We start from the raw sequence: 18,814 nt of genomic DNA on the forward strand, positions 1-18,814 counted from the left end.
ATACTGAAAGCTTTGGATACAGACAGTCAGGTAGATGCAGTAATTCTTGATTTCCGAAAAGCATTTGACTCAGTACCACACCTACGCTTATTGTCAAAAGCATGGTCATTTGGGGTATCAAATGAAGAAGTGATTAGACTGAGGACTTTTTGGTAGGGAAGCACAGCATTTTATCTTGGATGGAGAGTTATCATCAGATGTAGAAGTAAAATTGGGTGTGCCCCAGGGAAATGTGTTAAGAGCCTTGCTGTTCATGTTATATATTATTGACCTTGCAGAAAATATAAACAGTAACATTAGGCTTTTTGCAGGTGATGCATTTTTCTATAATGAAGTACTATCTGAAGCAAGCTGCATAAATATTCAGTTAGATCTTGATAAGATTTCAAACTAGTGAAGAGGTTGGCAAGTTGCTTTAAATGTTCAGAAATGTAAAATTATGCAGTTCATAAAACAAACATAGTAGCTTATTACTATAATATCAACTGGTCACAGTTGGAATCAGCCAACTCATACAGATACTTGGGTGTAACACTTTGTAGGGATATGAAATGGAATGATCACATAGGTTCAGTGATGGGTATCGCAGGCAGTTGCTAGAATACTGGGGAAATGCAATCAATCAACAAAGGATGTTGCTTACAAATCACTTGTGTGATTGGTTCTAGAATATTGCTCAAGTGTGTTCCAAGAACTGGCTGTAAATGATTAGGAATATACTACAACCCCCTACATATTGCTCACTTAGGGATCATAAGGATAAGATTAGATTAATTACTGCATGTGCGGGGGTATTCAAACAATCATTCTTCCTGTGCCCCATACATGAATGGAACAGGAAGGAACCCTAATAACTGGTACAGTGGGACATACCCTTGTCCATATGCTTCACAGTGATTTGCACAGTACAGGTGTAGAAATATGTGCCATTGCTGATTAGTTGTTTGGGCTTTGTTCCCAAATGGACATCAGGATTCAAATCCTGAGTCAAATTATCTAGCTAGCTGTGACATGAATGGGTACACCATTTTAAGGAATCTACCTCACTTTAATCAAAATTTCATTGTGCTGCATTTTAATATTTTAAGTAGTTTTTGCCAGGTTCAGACATAATTATTACATCACACACTAATGATTCTGCATAGGATTATTTACAATTTTGTTTCTCACACAAAAATCAATGCTTACAGGTCAGTCTTTTCAGTGGTTGATGTGACCACTTGTAACACTGAAAAAATGCTACAACATGTGTTGGCTGCTTGTAATGCTTAGAAAGCTGTCTGTGGAATTCAGACAAATGTAAACAACCATATTTATTGAGATGGTGTAATTTTTGTAGAAGATACAGTGTCTGGGCATTTTAGATAGCAGAAAAGAAATGTTGGTTATGCTACTTGCTTGGAAGTGAAACTGTAGACGTCAAATATGAGTCCCAATCTTCATAATGATGAGCAGCTGTAGTATAAACTGTTGTTGATCTGAAATTTGTTTTTGTAGATCTTCTTGTTATGAAATCCATCAATAATCTGTATCAAAACTAGACAGTATTGCCTTATTGGGATTGTCGTGATCGTTCTTTGAATAAAAATATGGCATATCAGTCTTTGATCGCTATTTTTTATTTTCAATGACCAGTTTCAGGCTAGCTGCCCATCTTCAGATCTTCAGTGTTAGGTAGGCTCTCATTACATGTATCAGCAACTTCCACATATTATCAAGCACACTCCACTATCATTTTTCTGGTGAAGTTTGCAGCAAAGTAGTTAGCTTCTTTGGAAAGTAGGTAGGTACCCCATACAGATACTTTTAATGCCTTCAGTTCAGGAGGTGTTGAAGTAACTCTGCATTGTCACAGTAAAAGGCTTGCATGCATGCCTTATTTGATCCATTGGTGGAAACTTCACCAGAGAAATGATACTGGAGTGTGGTTGATAATATGTGGAAGTTGCTGATACACGTAATGAGAGCTTACCTAACACTGAAGATCAGAAGATGGGCAGCTAGCCTGAAACTGTTCATTGAAAATAAAGAATGGTGATCAAAGACTGAAATGCCATATTTTTATTTAATAGTCTGTATCACGGCAACTCAAAATACAGTGCAGTTGAGATCCAGTAAACAGCTAGATCATGAAAGTACAATGTAAGTACAGCATGATTCAAAGTGTTTCACATTGGCCCAAAGGCCAGGTTTTATCTATAGCTTAACACAGGTTGTCAGGTCAATGCGCTGCAGGATGACAGAGATATAGCAGTTGCTGTGCGAAGTTGGAAATCTCAGCAGCTAGTCTACTTAAAACTGGAAGATTGTTCGTATTGGGAATTAAGTGAAATATGTCTTGTGGTTGCCTTTCTACTTTTGCAGCTCAAATGTGTTGTTCTCTGGGAACCAAGACCAGCACCACACATTCTCCTGACTTTCTTTCGCCTGTTCTTTTGTACCAGGTGATATGACTTCATTTTTTCTATCTTCTTGAAACGTGGATTTTCACCATTATGTGTATTATCTTTTCATGGTTTATTCTGCACAACCAATGTGCGGGTTTTGTCTTATTAACACATCCAAAACACCCATTATTAGTAGTAGACTATTGTTAGAGGAGTGTTGAACTCTCCAATCAATCTTACGAGGATGTTTCTTTGAACATACCTCACTGCCAGAGAAGGTTTACTGTTGTATGCTATGGCCCATAACGCAACTGCTTCCTCCTGGAGAGACTGCAGCGGCAGTTCCAAGTTCATACTCCAAAAGATAGGGCCACATACTGAGACCACACACACACACACACACACACACACACACACACACAGAGAGAGAGAAAGAGAGAGAGAGAGAGAGAGAGAGAGAGAGAGAGAACACCAAATGTTGTTTGATGGTTGAGTGAGGAGGGGAGATGAATCTCGTAACAAAACAGCAAGAGAAAGAGCTGAGGGGCAATTACTGGGAAAAACGACCAATGGAACTATGGGTGAAAAGAAATGATAAAAGGTTAGGGCAAGGTATTTGGAGAAGAATGGCGAAGAATGAGTAATAAGTGGAGGTTGAAGCCAGTGGCATTGTGGGTATAGTGGGTGTGATGGAGGGAAATTTTGCTTTCACACAATTCAGAGAAGTGGGTGCTGTAAGAGAAGATCGAAATGACTTGGATACTGCAGAAGCTCTCCAAATCATTAGTGTTGTGAAGTCAAATATGATTAGTAAATAGATGGTCAATCCTGGCAGTTAGCCATAATTTGCAGTAGCAACTCGGGCATGTAGACTTCTTTAAGGACAGTTGGTAATTGATATATACACTGAAGAGCCAAAGAAACTGGTACATCCACCTAATGTCATGTAGAACCCCCACGAGTACGCAGAAGTGCCACAACATGACGTGGCATGGGCTCGACTAATAGCTGAAGTTGTGTTGGAGGGAATTGGCACCATTAATTCTGCAGGGCTGTACATAAATACGTGAGAGTACGATGGGGTGGATATCTCTTTTGAATAGCACATTGCAAGGCATCCCAGATATGCTCAATAATGTTCATGTCTGGGGAGTTTGGTAGCTAGTGGAAGTGTTTAAACTCAGAAGAGTGTTCCTGGAGCCACTCTGTAGCAATTCTGGACATGTGTGTCACCTGTCAATAATCATATCTCGACATATCAGGGGTCCCACATCACTCCAACTGCACATGCTCCACACCATTACTCAGCCTCCACCAGCTCGAACAGCCCCCTGCTGACATGCAGGGTCCATGGATTCTAGAGGTTGTCTCCATACCCGTACACGTCCATCTGCTCGATACAATTTGAAGCGAGATTCTTCCGACCAGGCAACATGTTTCCAGTCATCAACAGTGCAGTGTCGGTGTTGAGGGGCCCAGGTGAGGTGTAAAGCTTTCTGTCGTGCAGTCATCAAGGGTACACGTGTGGGCCTTTAGCTTCGAAAGCCTATATAAATGATGTTTTGTTGAATGGCTCACATGCTGACACTTGTTGATGGCCCAGCATTGCAATCTGCAACAATTTGCAGAAGTGTTGCACTTCTGTCTCTTTGAATGCTTCTCTTCAGTTGTCATTGGTCCCGTTCTTAAAATGGTTCACATGGCTCTGAGCACTATGGGACTTAACATCTGAGGTCATCAGTCCCCTAGACTTAGAACTATTTAAACGTAACTAACCTAAGGACATCACACAATCCATGCCCGAGGCAGGATTCGAACCTGCGACCGTAGTAGCAGTGCGGTTCCGGACTGAAGCGCCTAGAACTGCTCGGCCACAGTGGCCAGTGGTCCCATTCTTGCAGGATCTTTTTCCAGCCACAGAGATGTCAGAGATTTGATCTTTTAATGGGCTCCTGATATTCACAGTACACTCATGAAACGGTCATATGGGAAAATCCTCACTTCATCTCTACCTCGGAGATGCTGCATCCCATCACTCGTGCGCTGACTATAACACCACATTCAAAGTCATTTAAATCTAGATAACCTGCCACTGTAGCAGCAGTAATGGATCCAACAACTGTGCCAGATACTTGTTATCTTACATAGGCATTGCTGTATTCCTAAGGGTTTTCCTTTACAGTTGGTTCTTTGGTACACATGTATGAATGAATGAAAAGCGTAAATAACGGTGAGAAGAGATCCAAGTATGTTGAACAATTTATTTTACACAGCTATGGCTGTTGTTTAAGAATACCTTAAATTTATTCCAGTTAATCATTTTTCACCTTGTTACCAAATATTGCTTGGCATTCAAAAGTCCCAATATTGCACCAGGCAGTTTCAAAGTGTTTCTTGCAAAGGACATTCTTATAACAAGTCAGTGAATTGCAGATCAGCCATGGCTGTTATCATTATAGTGATTATATGCTTTGAGAACTGGACATATACCAGTACTTGCAGCTTATAGATAGGGCTTTTATTCAGATTTTACATTCTTTACACACCTGAGAAAATATAGGTTGTTTGAAAAAGGAATATACATATTACAAAGTATTACGTTGTCAAAACTATTGATTGCCATGTCATGACTTGGTTATTGGATGGACAAAAACATTTTCTAGTTTATAGTCACTGCTGCTAGATGTCAGTTGCCTTTGGTTTGCTTGGTTATCATCAAACATTGCAAAATGACTACTCTCCAGCAGAAATCATTCTGCTTTCTTGAATTTCTGAAGTGTAATTCCATGATTACAATGCAAAGATGTTTCACGTTGAGGTACCAGTCTCATCCTCCAAATGGATGGAACATTCATAGATGGTATTGACAGTTTGTAGACACAGGATTTGTACATAAAGGAAAGAATCCTGGCCACCCGCATATTACCGATGACAATATCATACAAATTCAAACCATGTTTCAGTGTGAAATTGCAATGAAATCCAGACCATTAGCTGCTTACAGGCATTAATAAATATCAATGGGGACAGTTGAAAATGTTTGCCCCAGCCAGTCCTACAAAATCCTGCCTACAGCAATAGTTAAGTGTGTTTTGAGATGTTAGCTGATTATGAAGTCTTACAAGTTACAGCTATTACAGGCTCAACATCATGATGACGAACACAAATGTATGGCCTTTTCTGATGAGATTCAGGATACTATTGACAGTGGTAGCACTTTTGTACAATACATTGTGTTCAGTGATGAGGTGACTTTCCACCATTGTGGGAAAGTAGACAAACACAAAGTTTGAATTTGGGGCCTACAGAACCCACTTGCACACATTGAACATGTACAAAATTCATGCAAAGTCAATCTGTTTTGTGTGATATCTCACTCATCTGTTCAAGCCCATACTCCTTTGATCGAAACACAGTTAACAAGCCACAGTATCTTGCTATGTTACAAAACTGGTTGTTTCAAGGCTGAACACGGACAACTTCAATTTTCACCGAGTGAGGTGGCACAGTGGTTAGCACACTGGACTCGCACTGGAGGACAACGGGAGGACAACGGTTCAATCCCGAGTCCGGCCATCCTGATTTAGGTTTTCCATGATTTCCCTAAATCATTTCAAGCAAATGCCGGGATGGTTTCTTTGAAAGGGCACGGCCAGTTTTCTTTCCCCATCCTTGTCTAATCCAATGAGACAGATGACCTCGCTGTTTGATCTCTTCCACCAAATCAACCAACTTCAATTTTTGACAAGATGAGGGAACCCCCTCATTGGAGTTGCTAAAGGTGTGAATATTTGAATGAAACTGGTTGTCAAACATCCAGCAACTTAACACTTTCTCAGCTGGCCTCCACAGTACGGATTTGACACCATGTGACTCCTTCCTGTGGAGTTTCAATAAGGACAATGTTTATGCACCAATGCTTCTACAGAACCTAGAAGAGTTGAAGAACTGGACTTGTACTGACATAAAGATAGTGACGATGGACATGCTTATCCGAGTATGGGAGGAATTTAAGTCTCGATGTAATATATGTCGTCTTGCTGATCGAGGACATATCAAACGTCTGAAATCTAAACTTCAGAGATTGATAAATATGTGTCCCAAGTTTCATAGCTGTATGTCTTATAGTTGAATAAATTTGTTTGAAAAACGTATATTCTTTTCAAGACAACCTGTATATTTGTGGGATGAAGGTCATCCACTACACGGATGACATGGTCAGATGTGACTGTAACAACTTAATTGTACACACCATTAGAGGTTTGTAAATGATTAGAGTAGCAGTTTTCGGCAAACAGTAGAATAGCCACCACAGTGTGATTGTGTTGTTCATGTTTAGGTTGTTAGCCAACCTGGAGGGTATATAAAGGAGCTTCGACAGTGTCAGATGTTCAGTGATTAGTGTGTGAGAAAGTGTTAAAAGCACGTGACAGAGTATGAAACGGACCTCATTGTGGGTCTCCATTAGGTCAGATGGTCGACTTCTGCAATATCCAGTATGTGGGTACATACTGTAGTGTTTTGAGAATTTCTGCCTAAAGTCTAAAATCAGTCAGCCTTCCACTGTGTTGAACACACTATATTTTAGATGTGAGTGGGGGAAAGGAACCCCATCTGCTGCACATCTCCTGTCTGTGTGTGCACGTTTGAAGTTTGTCGTACGAAGACGATAGACAACACGGCGGTTGAACTGCACCGACAAGTTATTGTCAGTTGATCGGCCCATGGAAGTCATAATGAAAGCATACGGCAGCACCAAGTAACTTCTGTGTTATTCTGTGCTGTTTTGTAACTGTGACTATTGTTAGTGATGAAAGAAATTGAGTGAAAAAAATTTTTGGTAACTTTTAACTTGAACTTGCTAGAGGCAAGACATGCGTATGATTCCTGTATAATAGAGTCGTGGTTATCAAGCCAACTCTGTTGTAAATGTAACTTGTTTCCAATGTGAGACGACATGGGTGACTTACAAGAAGTCAATTGTTTATGTGAGAAGTGTGAATTTTGTTCTTTGTGGAAGTTAAAATATACCGATAGTTGTTGAAAAATATTCTTCGAGTACCTCATTATTTCACAAAGAGAGAGAGAGTCTTAAAGGTTCCTGTGACTAGTATCATTCTTCAGAGAGGAAGTTTAGAGAGATTCCAGAAGCCAGCTATCCAGAGAAGAAGATCAGCTGCGCATCCCCAAGTAAGTCAACTCGTGTAAGAGAAGTGGGGAGTTTGCACTTACAATACAGACACTCTTAGTCCTCAAGAATGTTAGAATGCATGTGACAGTGGCCCAACATTGGACTGCAGGGAAATGTGAGGGCAGGCATATACATTGTCAAGGTTAAGGTCAACCGTACTTTTAATAGCACAAGGGAGGAGTGACATACTGTGCACCAAGCACATTGTAACCTCTTCAAATCTGCATCTACCATCTGAGAAAACAAGTAATGGACTCTCTGTAACATTCTCTGTCATCCCACTCAAGCATCCAGATTAGGGAATTACTGTCACATCCATAGACTGTGGTTAACATCACATAAGTGAGATCATAATGCAATGATATTTGCAAATTTGACTCAATTTTGGAATCACTGCAATGATGTCACAGACCCTCTCAACCTGTGAAGTTTAATTTCATTTTCTCCTTCCCTTGTGGGTACTTAACTTTTTCTGTTAGGTTGTGTAATTTACAAAAGTGTATAGAACAAGTTAAAATGGAACCAAAACATGGACAAACTAACCAAGAAGCTCAGTTCAGCTTGTTATGCACCTGTCATTGTATTAACTGAAAAGAATTCTCTTCTGGGGCATTTCACCTAAAGTAAATAAATTATTTGTTCAGCATCAGTGAGTAGTAAGAATAATACATTAAGTAGATAACCATCAGCTGAAAAAATTCCCGTCAGAGTGAATATGCCCCTCTTTAAAAAAAAACTCTGAAAGAAAAGTGAACAACAAGCTGCTTCAATCCTCATGCCACCTTCATCTAAACTTCTGGCTTGTGAGCATATTCATGTTCTTTTAACACAGAAAATTCTAAGTTATTTTACTCAATCCCTCTATTTAGGGAAGCTTTCATAATCACTGGTCCAGGGGAGGGGTCTAGACACCCCCTCCCCCTCCCAAGCCTTTGTATACTCTCCACTAATCTCTCGTTTTTTTTTTTTTTTTCCATTTTCTCCTCTTTATTTTGCTGCTACTGCTACTGTCTCCATCAACCTCCCTTTCTCTTTTACTGGTACGGTCTCTCACTGACCATCACTACGCCCCCTTTCCTTTTCTCTTTCTCTTTCTCTTTCATTGCCACTTCCTCTCAGACACTGTCACTGTCTCCTCTCTTTTCCACCATCTCTGTATCTCTGATACTCACTCTCAGCATTAAAAAGTGTGAATTGTCTGCATGCCAAAATTTTTGGTGAGGAAGGCAGAATGAGGATTAAACAGTTGGTTGCCCATTTTCCTGTCAATAGTTTTTTAAAAGAAGAGCATTGTCTTTTTGTTCTTTGACAGGAGCATTTTTCAGCTAGTTACCCTCATTTCCCTGTTACAGCACAGTGTGCTGTTTATGTAAAACAAATTATGTTTACACTACTTTACATAAATATGTGCAACACTTAAACCTACAGACTACCAAAAAATGTGATGTCTGATTTGCAAGTACAAAGAATATGACAAAATAATTTTTTAAAGTGGTTACACCACCAGGTGACATCTTTGGCATTACCAAATAATTTCCAGATCAAAACAGCCTGTATAGGTGTGAAGTGCTTATTATACAGAACTAGCATGTCAAAGCTTTATTGATGTAAAGATGTCAATTATAAACATAGTTTGGTGACCTCAGAACTCTTGAAATGATCCCAGAACTCTTGCCATGTGTTCAGTACATCAGTTAAAACTATATTTGCACCTCAGTCTGGATATTACAAGCTCATTTTACATGCATTGACTACACATAATACTTAGTATTTACATGCACAAAACTGTTGCAGTGAAGTATATATTAGGGGACTGATAACAGATAAACAGCAGCCATATAGTAAACTTGAGGAGGCAATAGCTTTTTACAAAGTAGCAGCTTCGTAATTTACTCAAATTTAGATTGTATAAGTAGTACAGTGATCATTTATTGTTAATACAATATACATATTAACTTTCCATGTCTTTGTCTCATGTTAATGTATACCTTGACTCACTCCTTAGCCCTGAATGTTCTCTTTGTTACTGGGATCTCTGGAACACTATGGAGGGAAGAATGAATGAATGAATGAATGTGTACAGGAAGGCTGTCACCAAACAGCTTTCAATTATGTGTTTACTTCACCAGTAGAAAATTTTCATCTGGATGGAAATACAGTTGACATTTAGTATATTTTGTCTTTGGTGTTTGAAAAGATGTATGATTAAAATGATGCAATAATGCATCTTCTTTGCACAGGAAATTTATTGCTTTACTATTTCATAGTTATCTTCTTGTCACTTGAGTCTTTTTGTTGTTGTTATATAATGAGTGGGAAAACTGTTATTGTTCATATACACATTTGCTCTTACAGGTTGTATTCAAGAGAAGAGGAACAGTAACAAAAGCCCAGAAAACTCTATTTAGAACACCTCTGGAACCATCTACTTTGGTAGATGATGACCCATCCGTGGGCCACAGCAGATGGGGAAGGTAATATACATGTGACTTTATATGACACCCTATAGTGAAACTATAAAGCAAATTTTAAAAATGTATGCTACGTATGCCTCTATGGAAATGATAACACATCATTCATCATTTGTGAAGAATGCAAAGACTGCACTGATTATAGTGGTATTGTTAGGTGTGTATTTACTGATTCATTTTCCTGGTGTAGTAACTGTACAGAAATGAAGGATAAGTTAACTCATGAAGTATGACATCCTTGCTCAAAGTTCTATAAAGTCACAATTGGGGACGAGTGTGTGCAAGTGCTCATTGTGTACAAAGGAGAAAGCAATTCATTGCAGAAGAAATTGTAAAAATATAATGTCAGAGAACATATAGAAAAAGAATTGATGCATGGTGCTCGTAGTGACAGGGAAAAAGGAAGAAAGAACATGAGAAGAATGAATAAAAATAAAGAGCACACCTACTTTTGCAGACTGCATCACGAATAACTGCTATTTTTTCAGTAATAGTCATAAGGTTCTGTATTAGGTCCTATTCTCTTTTCATTGTATGCCAATAATGTGTCATCAGTTTTGTCATAATGCAAATAGCACATGTATGCTGATGACCTCCAGTTGTATCTAAGTGCAAAACTACAGCTCAACCCATCCAAAACCCAAGCAATACTATGTTCATAACCCAATATGGGAAATCCCTACCATCTTTAATCCTAAATGGAACAACATCAGCAAGGAGTCTTTAAATTTGACTGAGAATGTAGCTGCAATGTTTCTGCAAGAAGGCATCAGCATCTCTCGATACCCTACAAAAATATAAAAAGCTCTTCTGTCTTTACCTGAATAAGAAACTTGTACCAATATTTAATCTTCCAGTTACTCATTACAGCAATGCTATCCTGCAAAGTTTTTCTCAGGAAAGCTCATGTCACATGGAATGGGTTATGAATGCCTATGTTCATCATATGATATGATCAAGCAGTCAAATATCATATATATAAACAGCTATCCTGGTTGTGTGCATAAATTTCCATACTCTCTGTCTTCTCTTCATACACTGTCCCTCATATCTCTCCTCAAACTTGTCTGAACAATATGGCAGAAACACCCTTTCTCATCAGAGCAAAACCCTTTCTGTCCCACTCCATCATTCACCCACTTTCTTGAAGTCATTCTCAGTAGCGGGAACTCATCTTCAGCTTCATTTTGAAAGACAGTTAATGACATATCCACTGAAGCAACACTAATGACTACCATTGTCCCTGTACACACTTGTCACCCCTGTACATCCATGCTTCCAAATGGATTTTCCTCATTTCTCCCTATTCTTAGCTAATGTCTCCCTATTCTTAGCTAATGCAGTCTCCTTAAATTTCCTTTTCCCAGAACTCACTATATCAAAAACATAATTATACACTGCCCAGTCACATTAATGTGACCACCCGGCAAAACCCTGAATAACTACGTTTTGCAGAGCGGACCGCTGAGAGACATGCAGGAAGAGAGTCAGTGAGGTTCTGCAAGATACCTATGGGGATGTGGAGCCACGCCAGCTCCAGTGCTGTGGCCAGCTGCACTAGATTTCTCACCTGAGAGATCCAAGGCATTAACAGCACGATCAAGGTGTCCCCACAGATTTCTCGATCGGTTAATTTATTCATACCTGTCATTTTTCAGCAACTGTAATATACAGGGTGATTCAAAAAGAATACCACAACTTTAGGAATTTAAAACTCTGCAACGACAAAAGGCAGAGCTAAGCACTATCTGTCGGCGAATTAAGGGAGCTATAAAGTTTCATTTAGTTGTAAATTTGTTCGCTTGAGGCGCTGTTGACTAGGTGTCAGCGTCAGTTGATGCCAAGATGGTGACCGCTCAACAGAAAGCTTTTTGTGTTATTGAGTACGGCAGAAGTGAATCGACGACAGTTGTTCAGCGAGCATTTCGAACGAAGTATGGTGTTAAACCTCGTGATAGGTGGTGTATTAAACGTTGGTATAAACAGTTTACAGAGAATGGGTGTTTGTGCAAAGGGAAAAGTTCTGGACGGCCGAGAATGAGTGATTAAAATGTAGCACGCATCCAGCAAGCATTTGTTCGCAGCCCAGGAAAATCGACTCGCAGAGCTAGCAGAGAGCTGCAAATTCCACAATCAACTGTATGGAGAGTCCTACGAAAAAGGTTAGTTATGAAACCTTATCGTCTGAAATTGGTTCAAGCACTGTCTGCAGCTGATAAGATTAAAAGAATCGATTTCTGTGATTTTGTCCTTGCTCAAATGGAAACAGATGAATCTTTCGTTTCAAAGATTGTGTTTAGTGATGAAGCAACTTTCCACGTGCTACTGTAACTGGACTACAGTATCTGGAGATGTTAGAGAATTGGCTGTTCCCTCAGCTCGAACAAGAAGCACAATAATTCATATTTCAGGAGGATGGAGCGCCACCACATTGGCACTTATCTGTCCGTAACTACCTGAACATCAACTACCCGAGGCGAAGGATCGGCCGCCAGGCAGCCCGTGACAGAGCACTTCATCACTGGCCTCCAAGAAGCCCTTATCTTACCCCCTGCAATTTTTTCTTATGGGGGTATGTTAAGGATATGGTGTTTCGGCCACCTCTTCCAGCCACCATTGATGATTTTAAACGAGAAGTAACAGCAGCTATCCAAACTGTTACGCCTGATATGCTACAGAGAGTGTGAAACGAGTTGGAGTATCGGGTTGATATTGCTCGAGTGTCTGGAGGGGGCCATATTGAACATTTCTGAACTTGTGTTTGAGTGAAAAAAAACCTTTTTAAATACTCTTTGTAATGATGTATAACAGAAGGTTATATTATGTTTCTTTCATTAAATACACATTTTTAAAGTTGTGGTATTATTTTTGAATCACCCTGTATATTCCAGAATAAAATTCAGTAATCATTTGCAAATATATTTTTATTTCACTTTACCAGCTTCGACAAATTAATCTGTCATCTTCAGAAGCCTCCAATATTAGGAATATTATACATCTTTAGACCTTGTTATACATTTGTGTAAAGTGTTAGAAAGGTATTATAGAAACTTATTTAACATTGGTTTAGCAGATGCCAATATCTTCTCCAGACACCCATAATGCCATGATATGTCCCAAAATATAGATATTGCACGTGATTATTGTAAAAACAGATTGACAGATTGATAATTTACAGAAACCAAATTACATCTGTGTACATGTCAAGCTGTTGTCCAGTAGTATTATATAAATAGTATAATGAAGGTAACTAAGTAAGTTATGTAAATAAAATAGAAAGAAACTTCCACATGGGAAAAATATATTAAAAACAAAGATTCCAAGACTTACCAAGCGGGAAAGCGCCGGCAGACAGGCACAATGAACAAAACACACAAACACACACACAGAATTACTAGCTTTCGCAACCGATGGTTGCTTCTTCAGGAAAGAGGGAAGGAGAGGGAAAGACACCTTTCCTTTTTTCCCCCTAAGGGAAGTCTATCCACTCACAGGATTGGAATGACTCCTTACCCTCTCCCTTAAAACCCACATCCTTTCGTCTTTCCCTCTCCTTCCCTCTTTCCTGAAGAAGCAACCATCGGTTGCGAAAGCTAGTAATTCTGTGTGTGTGTTTGTGTGTTTTGTTCATTGTGCCTGTCTGCCGGCACTTTCCCGCTTGGTAAGTCTTGGAATCTTTGTTTTTAATATAACTAAGTAAGTTAGATATATTACGTTTTTATATGTCCTTGTTGCTGGTGCAACAGCTTGACATGTACATAGATGTGATTATGTTACAGTGCTGTAAATCATCAGTCTGCCAATCTGTATTTAAAACAAAATTTCCTTTTTTTTTTTGACATCTCATGGCAATATGTTTCTGTGAAGAATGTATTGATATCTGCAAAACCAATAATAAGTAAATTTCTGTAATACTCTTATACTTTAGATAAGATTTGTAATTCCCTATGAGGTTGGCCGATGACATTGTAATTCTGTCAGAGACAGCTAAGGACTTGGAAGAGCAGTTGAACGGAATGGACAGTGTCTTGAAAGGAGAGTATAAGATGAACATCAACAAAAGCAAAATGAGGATAATGGAATGTAGTCGAATTAAGTCGGGTGATGCTGAGGGAATTAGATTGGGAAATGAGATACTGAAAGTAGTAAAGGAGTTTTGCTATTTGGGGAGCAAAATAACTGATGACGATTGAAGTAGAGAGGATATAAAATGTAGATTGGCAATGGAAAGGAAAGCATTTCTGAAGAAGAAAAATTTGTTAACATGGAGTATAGATTTAAATGTCAGGAAGTTGTTTATAAAGTATTTGTGTGGAGTGTAGCCATGTATGGAAGTGAAACGTGGACAATAAATAGCTTAGACAAGAAGAAAATAGAAGCTTTCGAAATGTGGTGCTACAGAAGAATGCTTAAGATTAGGTGGGTAGATCACATAACTAATGAGGAGGTATTGAATAGAATTGGAGAGAAGAGAAATTTGTGGCACAACTTGACTAGAAGAAGGGATCAGTTGGTAGGGCATATTCTGAGGCATCAAGAGATCACCAATTTAGTATTGGAGGGCAACATGGAGGGTAAAAATCGTAGAGGGAGACAAAGAGATGAATACACTAAGCAGATTCAGAAGGATGTAGGCTGCAGTAGGTACTGGGAGATGAAGAAGCTTGCACAGGATAGAGTAGCATGGAGGGGTGCATCAAACCAGTCTCTGGGCTGAAGACCACAACAACAACAACAACAACAATTTTGTAGGCTTCTGAAGATGACAAAATTTGTTGGAACTGATAAAGCAAAATAAAAGTATATTTGCAACTAACGATTGAATGTCAGTCTGAAATTCTATATTGGTTTTAAACCTAAGAAGTCTGGTGGCCAGGGGAGTACTCACCTTGGTGCTTTTCAAACCATGCACGTACACTACAAGCTGAGCGACACATTGCATTCTCCTGCCGATAGGTGCCATTGTGCCGAGGAAAAACAAACTGCATGTAGGGCTGGATGTGGTCCCCAAGAATAAATGTGTGCTTGTGTTGATCCATTGCACCTTCCACAATGAAGGTGTCGTACAAGGAATACCATAAAAATATTCCCCAGACCATAATGCTCCCTCCTCCAGAGTGGACCCTTTCAAATATCATTGCAGGATGTTTGCTTTCAGATATTTCATGCCAACTGCCATCTGCCATCTGAATAGGACATCTGTTGCCACTCAATGGACATCCAATTGTGGTACTGGTAGGCAAATTCCAGCCATCAGGACTGATGAACAGTAATCAGCACAGGTGCATGAACCAAGTGCTATGCACAACGACATTAACTGAATGGTCACAGAGGAGAGACTGTTGTTAGCTCCTTAGTTCATCCACACTGTTGCATGTCTATTTGGCCACACACATCTCTGCGGCCATTGTTTACCCATCATATATGGCCCATGCTGCATCACAGTTGCCTCAGTGCTGGTTTAGGATAGCTCCATTTTAACATGCACAGTTTACTTTAACCACTGCAGCATGCAAACAGTTTATAAACTGAGGCACCTTGGAAATTCTCCCACCCTTGACCCAAAAGCCAATGATCATTTCATTCTGTATGTCAGGTAAATTGTTCAGTTTCTGCATTAAAAACAACTACTGCACTGTCTTCCACATCTTCACCTGGCCCACTTTATATAACCTCCTTTGCTAGTGCTGTCATCATTGCACATTGATTTCAAACATAGGCAGTGGTCACTTTAATGTGTCTGGACCATGTATTTTGTATATCTATGAATTCTTTTTGCATCTGCCACTTTGTTATTGTTATCATCATCATCATCAGTGGCAGTAGCAGCAGTACTGCCAGGAATGTTATCATTTCATAGATAGTATTTATTTATGTTGTCTCTACAGACACAAAAATCATTTTAATACTATTTTCACATTAAATTGTTATTCTTAGGTAACTATGACGTAAGAAGATATTGTGTGTGTGTGTGTGAAAACCTGATCTGACGTAAGAGAAGGTCTGATAGCTCTAATCACATCAGGTTAAATAAGTTATATATATACAGAGACAAGGTCATGCTTATAAATTAATGGTAGTAAGAGGATGAATTATAGAGGATTTGTAAGGGGGTAAAGAAATGAAATATAAGGGAAACAGACAATAAGTGATTTACAAGAAGTAGAAAATAGTGATGTAGCTTCAGGATGGATTATGAAAATGAAATGTGCATTAAATCCACAAAAGTAAAGATATGCAGAACAGGAGAATAGAAATCAAACTGGAAATATTAGATGTGTCTGCAGTAAAGCACTTACAACAATTCTGGTTCAATGGCAGCTGTTAATCATTGTGGTATTCACTTTCATGGCACACACTATATACTAAAATCCATTTTCCTATTTAACAATATAGTGCAACAGCAGCATAGTAAGCTGATAAATAATGTGAATATGACATGATAGTCATCTGATATGAGTGGAGTTAAGAGTTGGTAGATGGACCTAAAGGGATGATATGTGCTTATAATGCATAGAGCGAGTTTTTTAGTAGTAGTGCACTGCACGGTGGATGCATGTTATATGATATTAGCGAATCAGTGAATATTGCTCTGGGGAGGAACTATAGGAATGCTTTCAGAAATAGTTCCTCATTTCTAGATACTCAAAATCTGTAAACAATCAAAAGAGTAAAACCTGAGGAAACTGTGAAGTGCTATCTATTTGCAGTAAGCATAAGAGTATTTGGCAGTGATTTATACGCGTAAGAACTAACACAGCATGCAAGAATGTTAAGTATATTATTTCTAAAGTGCCACAGCATGACACTGTTTTAAATATCAAAGATTTCTGAACAGTACTTGCAGCAATTTGAATAGAAAATTTCTACTGAAGATTAGTGCAAATTTAATTTTTATTAGACCCTATTACTACCAAGTTAGAACCTATCAGTATAATGAGTTCACCACATTTAGGGATTTTACAGCTATTGCAGGAGTTGAGCAAATTATAGAAATGGCACCCCAATCTTATCAATGTTTCAAGCTTGCTGCACTGCTTCTGCCTTGTTAGATCAATAGTTAGGTCAAATTTCTAAACTTATAGGGGACCTCTTACGAGTTGTTACGGAACATCTGAGACTGAGTATTGTGCAAATGTTTATTAACCATCGACTATCAGAACTGCATACCACTCACTTGTCCACAAACTGTTTGAAAATAAAGAGGCTACAGTCAAGGCAATCAGTTCTTGTGGTTTTGATCTGTATCATAACTCAAAGACATAGAAAAAATGGTTGTCGCCAGCTTGCATTTTAAAACTAGTGCAACTTTATTTATAATCATTAGTACAATACATCATTTTAATGTTATCATATTTTATTCTTGATGCAGATATACAATAATCTTTTGCATTTTTTTATGATTTCATGCTTCATCAGATGCATTAAAGCATTTCAAATGTTTGTTTTTGCACCACAGCAGTTCTCCAGCAACCTATGATGGGCCACTCTTGTCACTAGACAACTGACAATATTATAACTGGACATATTTGAAATACTTATGAGTAAATAATAAATGAATTTGAAACTAAAATGTTCTTGTCCAATTTATTGGTATGGAGAGTAAAAAGCATAGTGTAAGTGTAAGTGCAAGTATTAGTGTAGAACATTTACCAAAATGTCAAATTCACATATAAGTATTTTAAAGGTTGTTATGAAAATAAACAAAGTCCAATAAAGAGTTTTATTACAATAAATTGTGGCAGTGTGTTACTCAGTTTGTATCTCTGTCAACCACATGCTGTCTTTTTTACTACACTAATAACACATGGCCTCTGAAAATACAAAATTAAACTGTATTGCCATTTACTGAGTATCTGATTGCTCACTAATTTTGAAAAAGCATAACTGACATTGCAGTTGTATATCAAAATATATGAAGCCTGTACTTATGAGACAGAGTTACATGCATTTTGTATCTAAGAACAAAGTGTAGATAAATGAAGTTACTCATACAGTTAGTGTGTCCTAAAATCCAACAGACTAAAGCAATTTTGAAAGAGCAGAAAGTCCAGAGAATAGATAAAGGAAACAATGCATTATGTTAATATCCTCACAAAAACAAAGCAGATAAAAACTGAATACAAGAGTTTAACCTCACTTCATGAAGTCTGGGAAACATAATGGAGCCATTACCAGGCAGTTTCCTTCATCATTAACTAATTAAACAATGTACAAGTTCATAAGATATGGGAAATACATGATCAGTTATATGCTGCACATGCAAGAATTTATGCGAGTTGTTTTGTTAATAAAATTCAAAATGGCAATACATCCCAATACAAATATGTGTACAACACGATTGTCAGAATGATACGAATGCCACACACACACACGTATGGGAGATGAACAGGACTTCATTTCCAGGACAGAGGACATCAGTATCATTATTGTGTATAAAATGCCAGGAATACTTTTACTAAATGTAACAGGAAGGGCAGATTAAAGTTGAAAAGAAATAGACGGGAATTAAATTGGGTGAGCAACAGAAAGAAGTGTGTGAGGAACAACCCACCTAACATTCCATCTCGTTCCACCTTTTTTCCCCCCTCCAATATATTCCCTCATTTAATGTAACACAATAGCTAGCCATCAATCCAGCATTCAGGTAGCTACATCCGAAAATGAATGCAAGAATTTATCCAACATAAGATATTTGTACTTGATGTCTTTCTGAACTTTCAAGTTTATCAAATAAGGATCCAAGTTTCAACTACTCCCTATTC

At 38.4% G+C, this 18,814-nt stretch overlaps 1 protein-coding gene across 5 annotated transcripts in view; it reads left to right on the plus strand.

Annotated features, from left to right (window-relative positions):
• The window catches only part of LOC126281930 (dual oxidase maturation factor 1-like), a 107,619-nt gene extending 89,834 nt beyond the window's left edge, over nucleotides 1-17,785 (plus strand). For 4 of the 5 annotated variants that reach the window (XM_049981266.1, XM_049981268.1, XM_049981264.1 and 1 more), the window contains 2 exons: nucleotides 9,934-10,052; nucleotides 17,509-17,785. In XM_049981266.1, the coding sequence (XP_049837223.1) occupies nucleotides 9,934-10,052; nucleotides 17,509-17,557 (168 nt within the window). In that variant the 3' untranslated portion in view covers nucleotides 17,558-17,785. The remainder of the gene's footprint in view (nucleotides 1-9,933; nucleotides 10,053-17,508) is intronic. The other variant, XM_049981269.1, reaches the window with a different exon arrangement.
• Nucleotides 17,786-18,814: the final 1,029 nt, after the last annotated feature.

This window comes from Schistocerca gregaria, chromosome 7, assembly GCF_023897955.1.
Source record: "Schistocerca gregaria isolate iqSchGreg1 chromosome 7, iqSchGreg1.2, whole genome shotgun sequence".
NCBI classification, from domain to species: domain Eukaryota; kingdom Metazoa; phylum Arthropoda; class Insecta; order Orthoptera; family Acrididae; genus Schistocerca; species Schistocerca gregaria.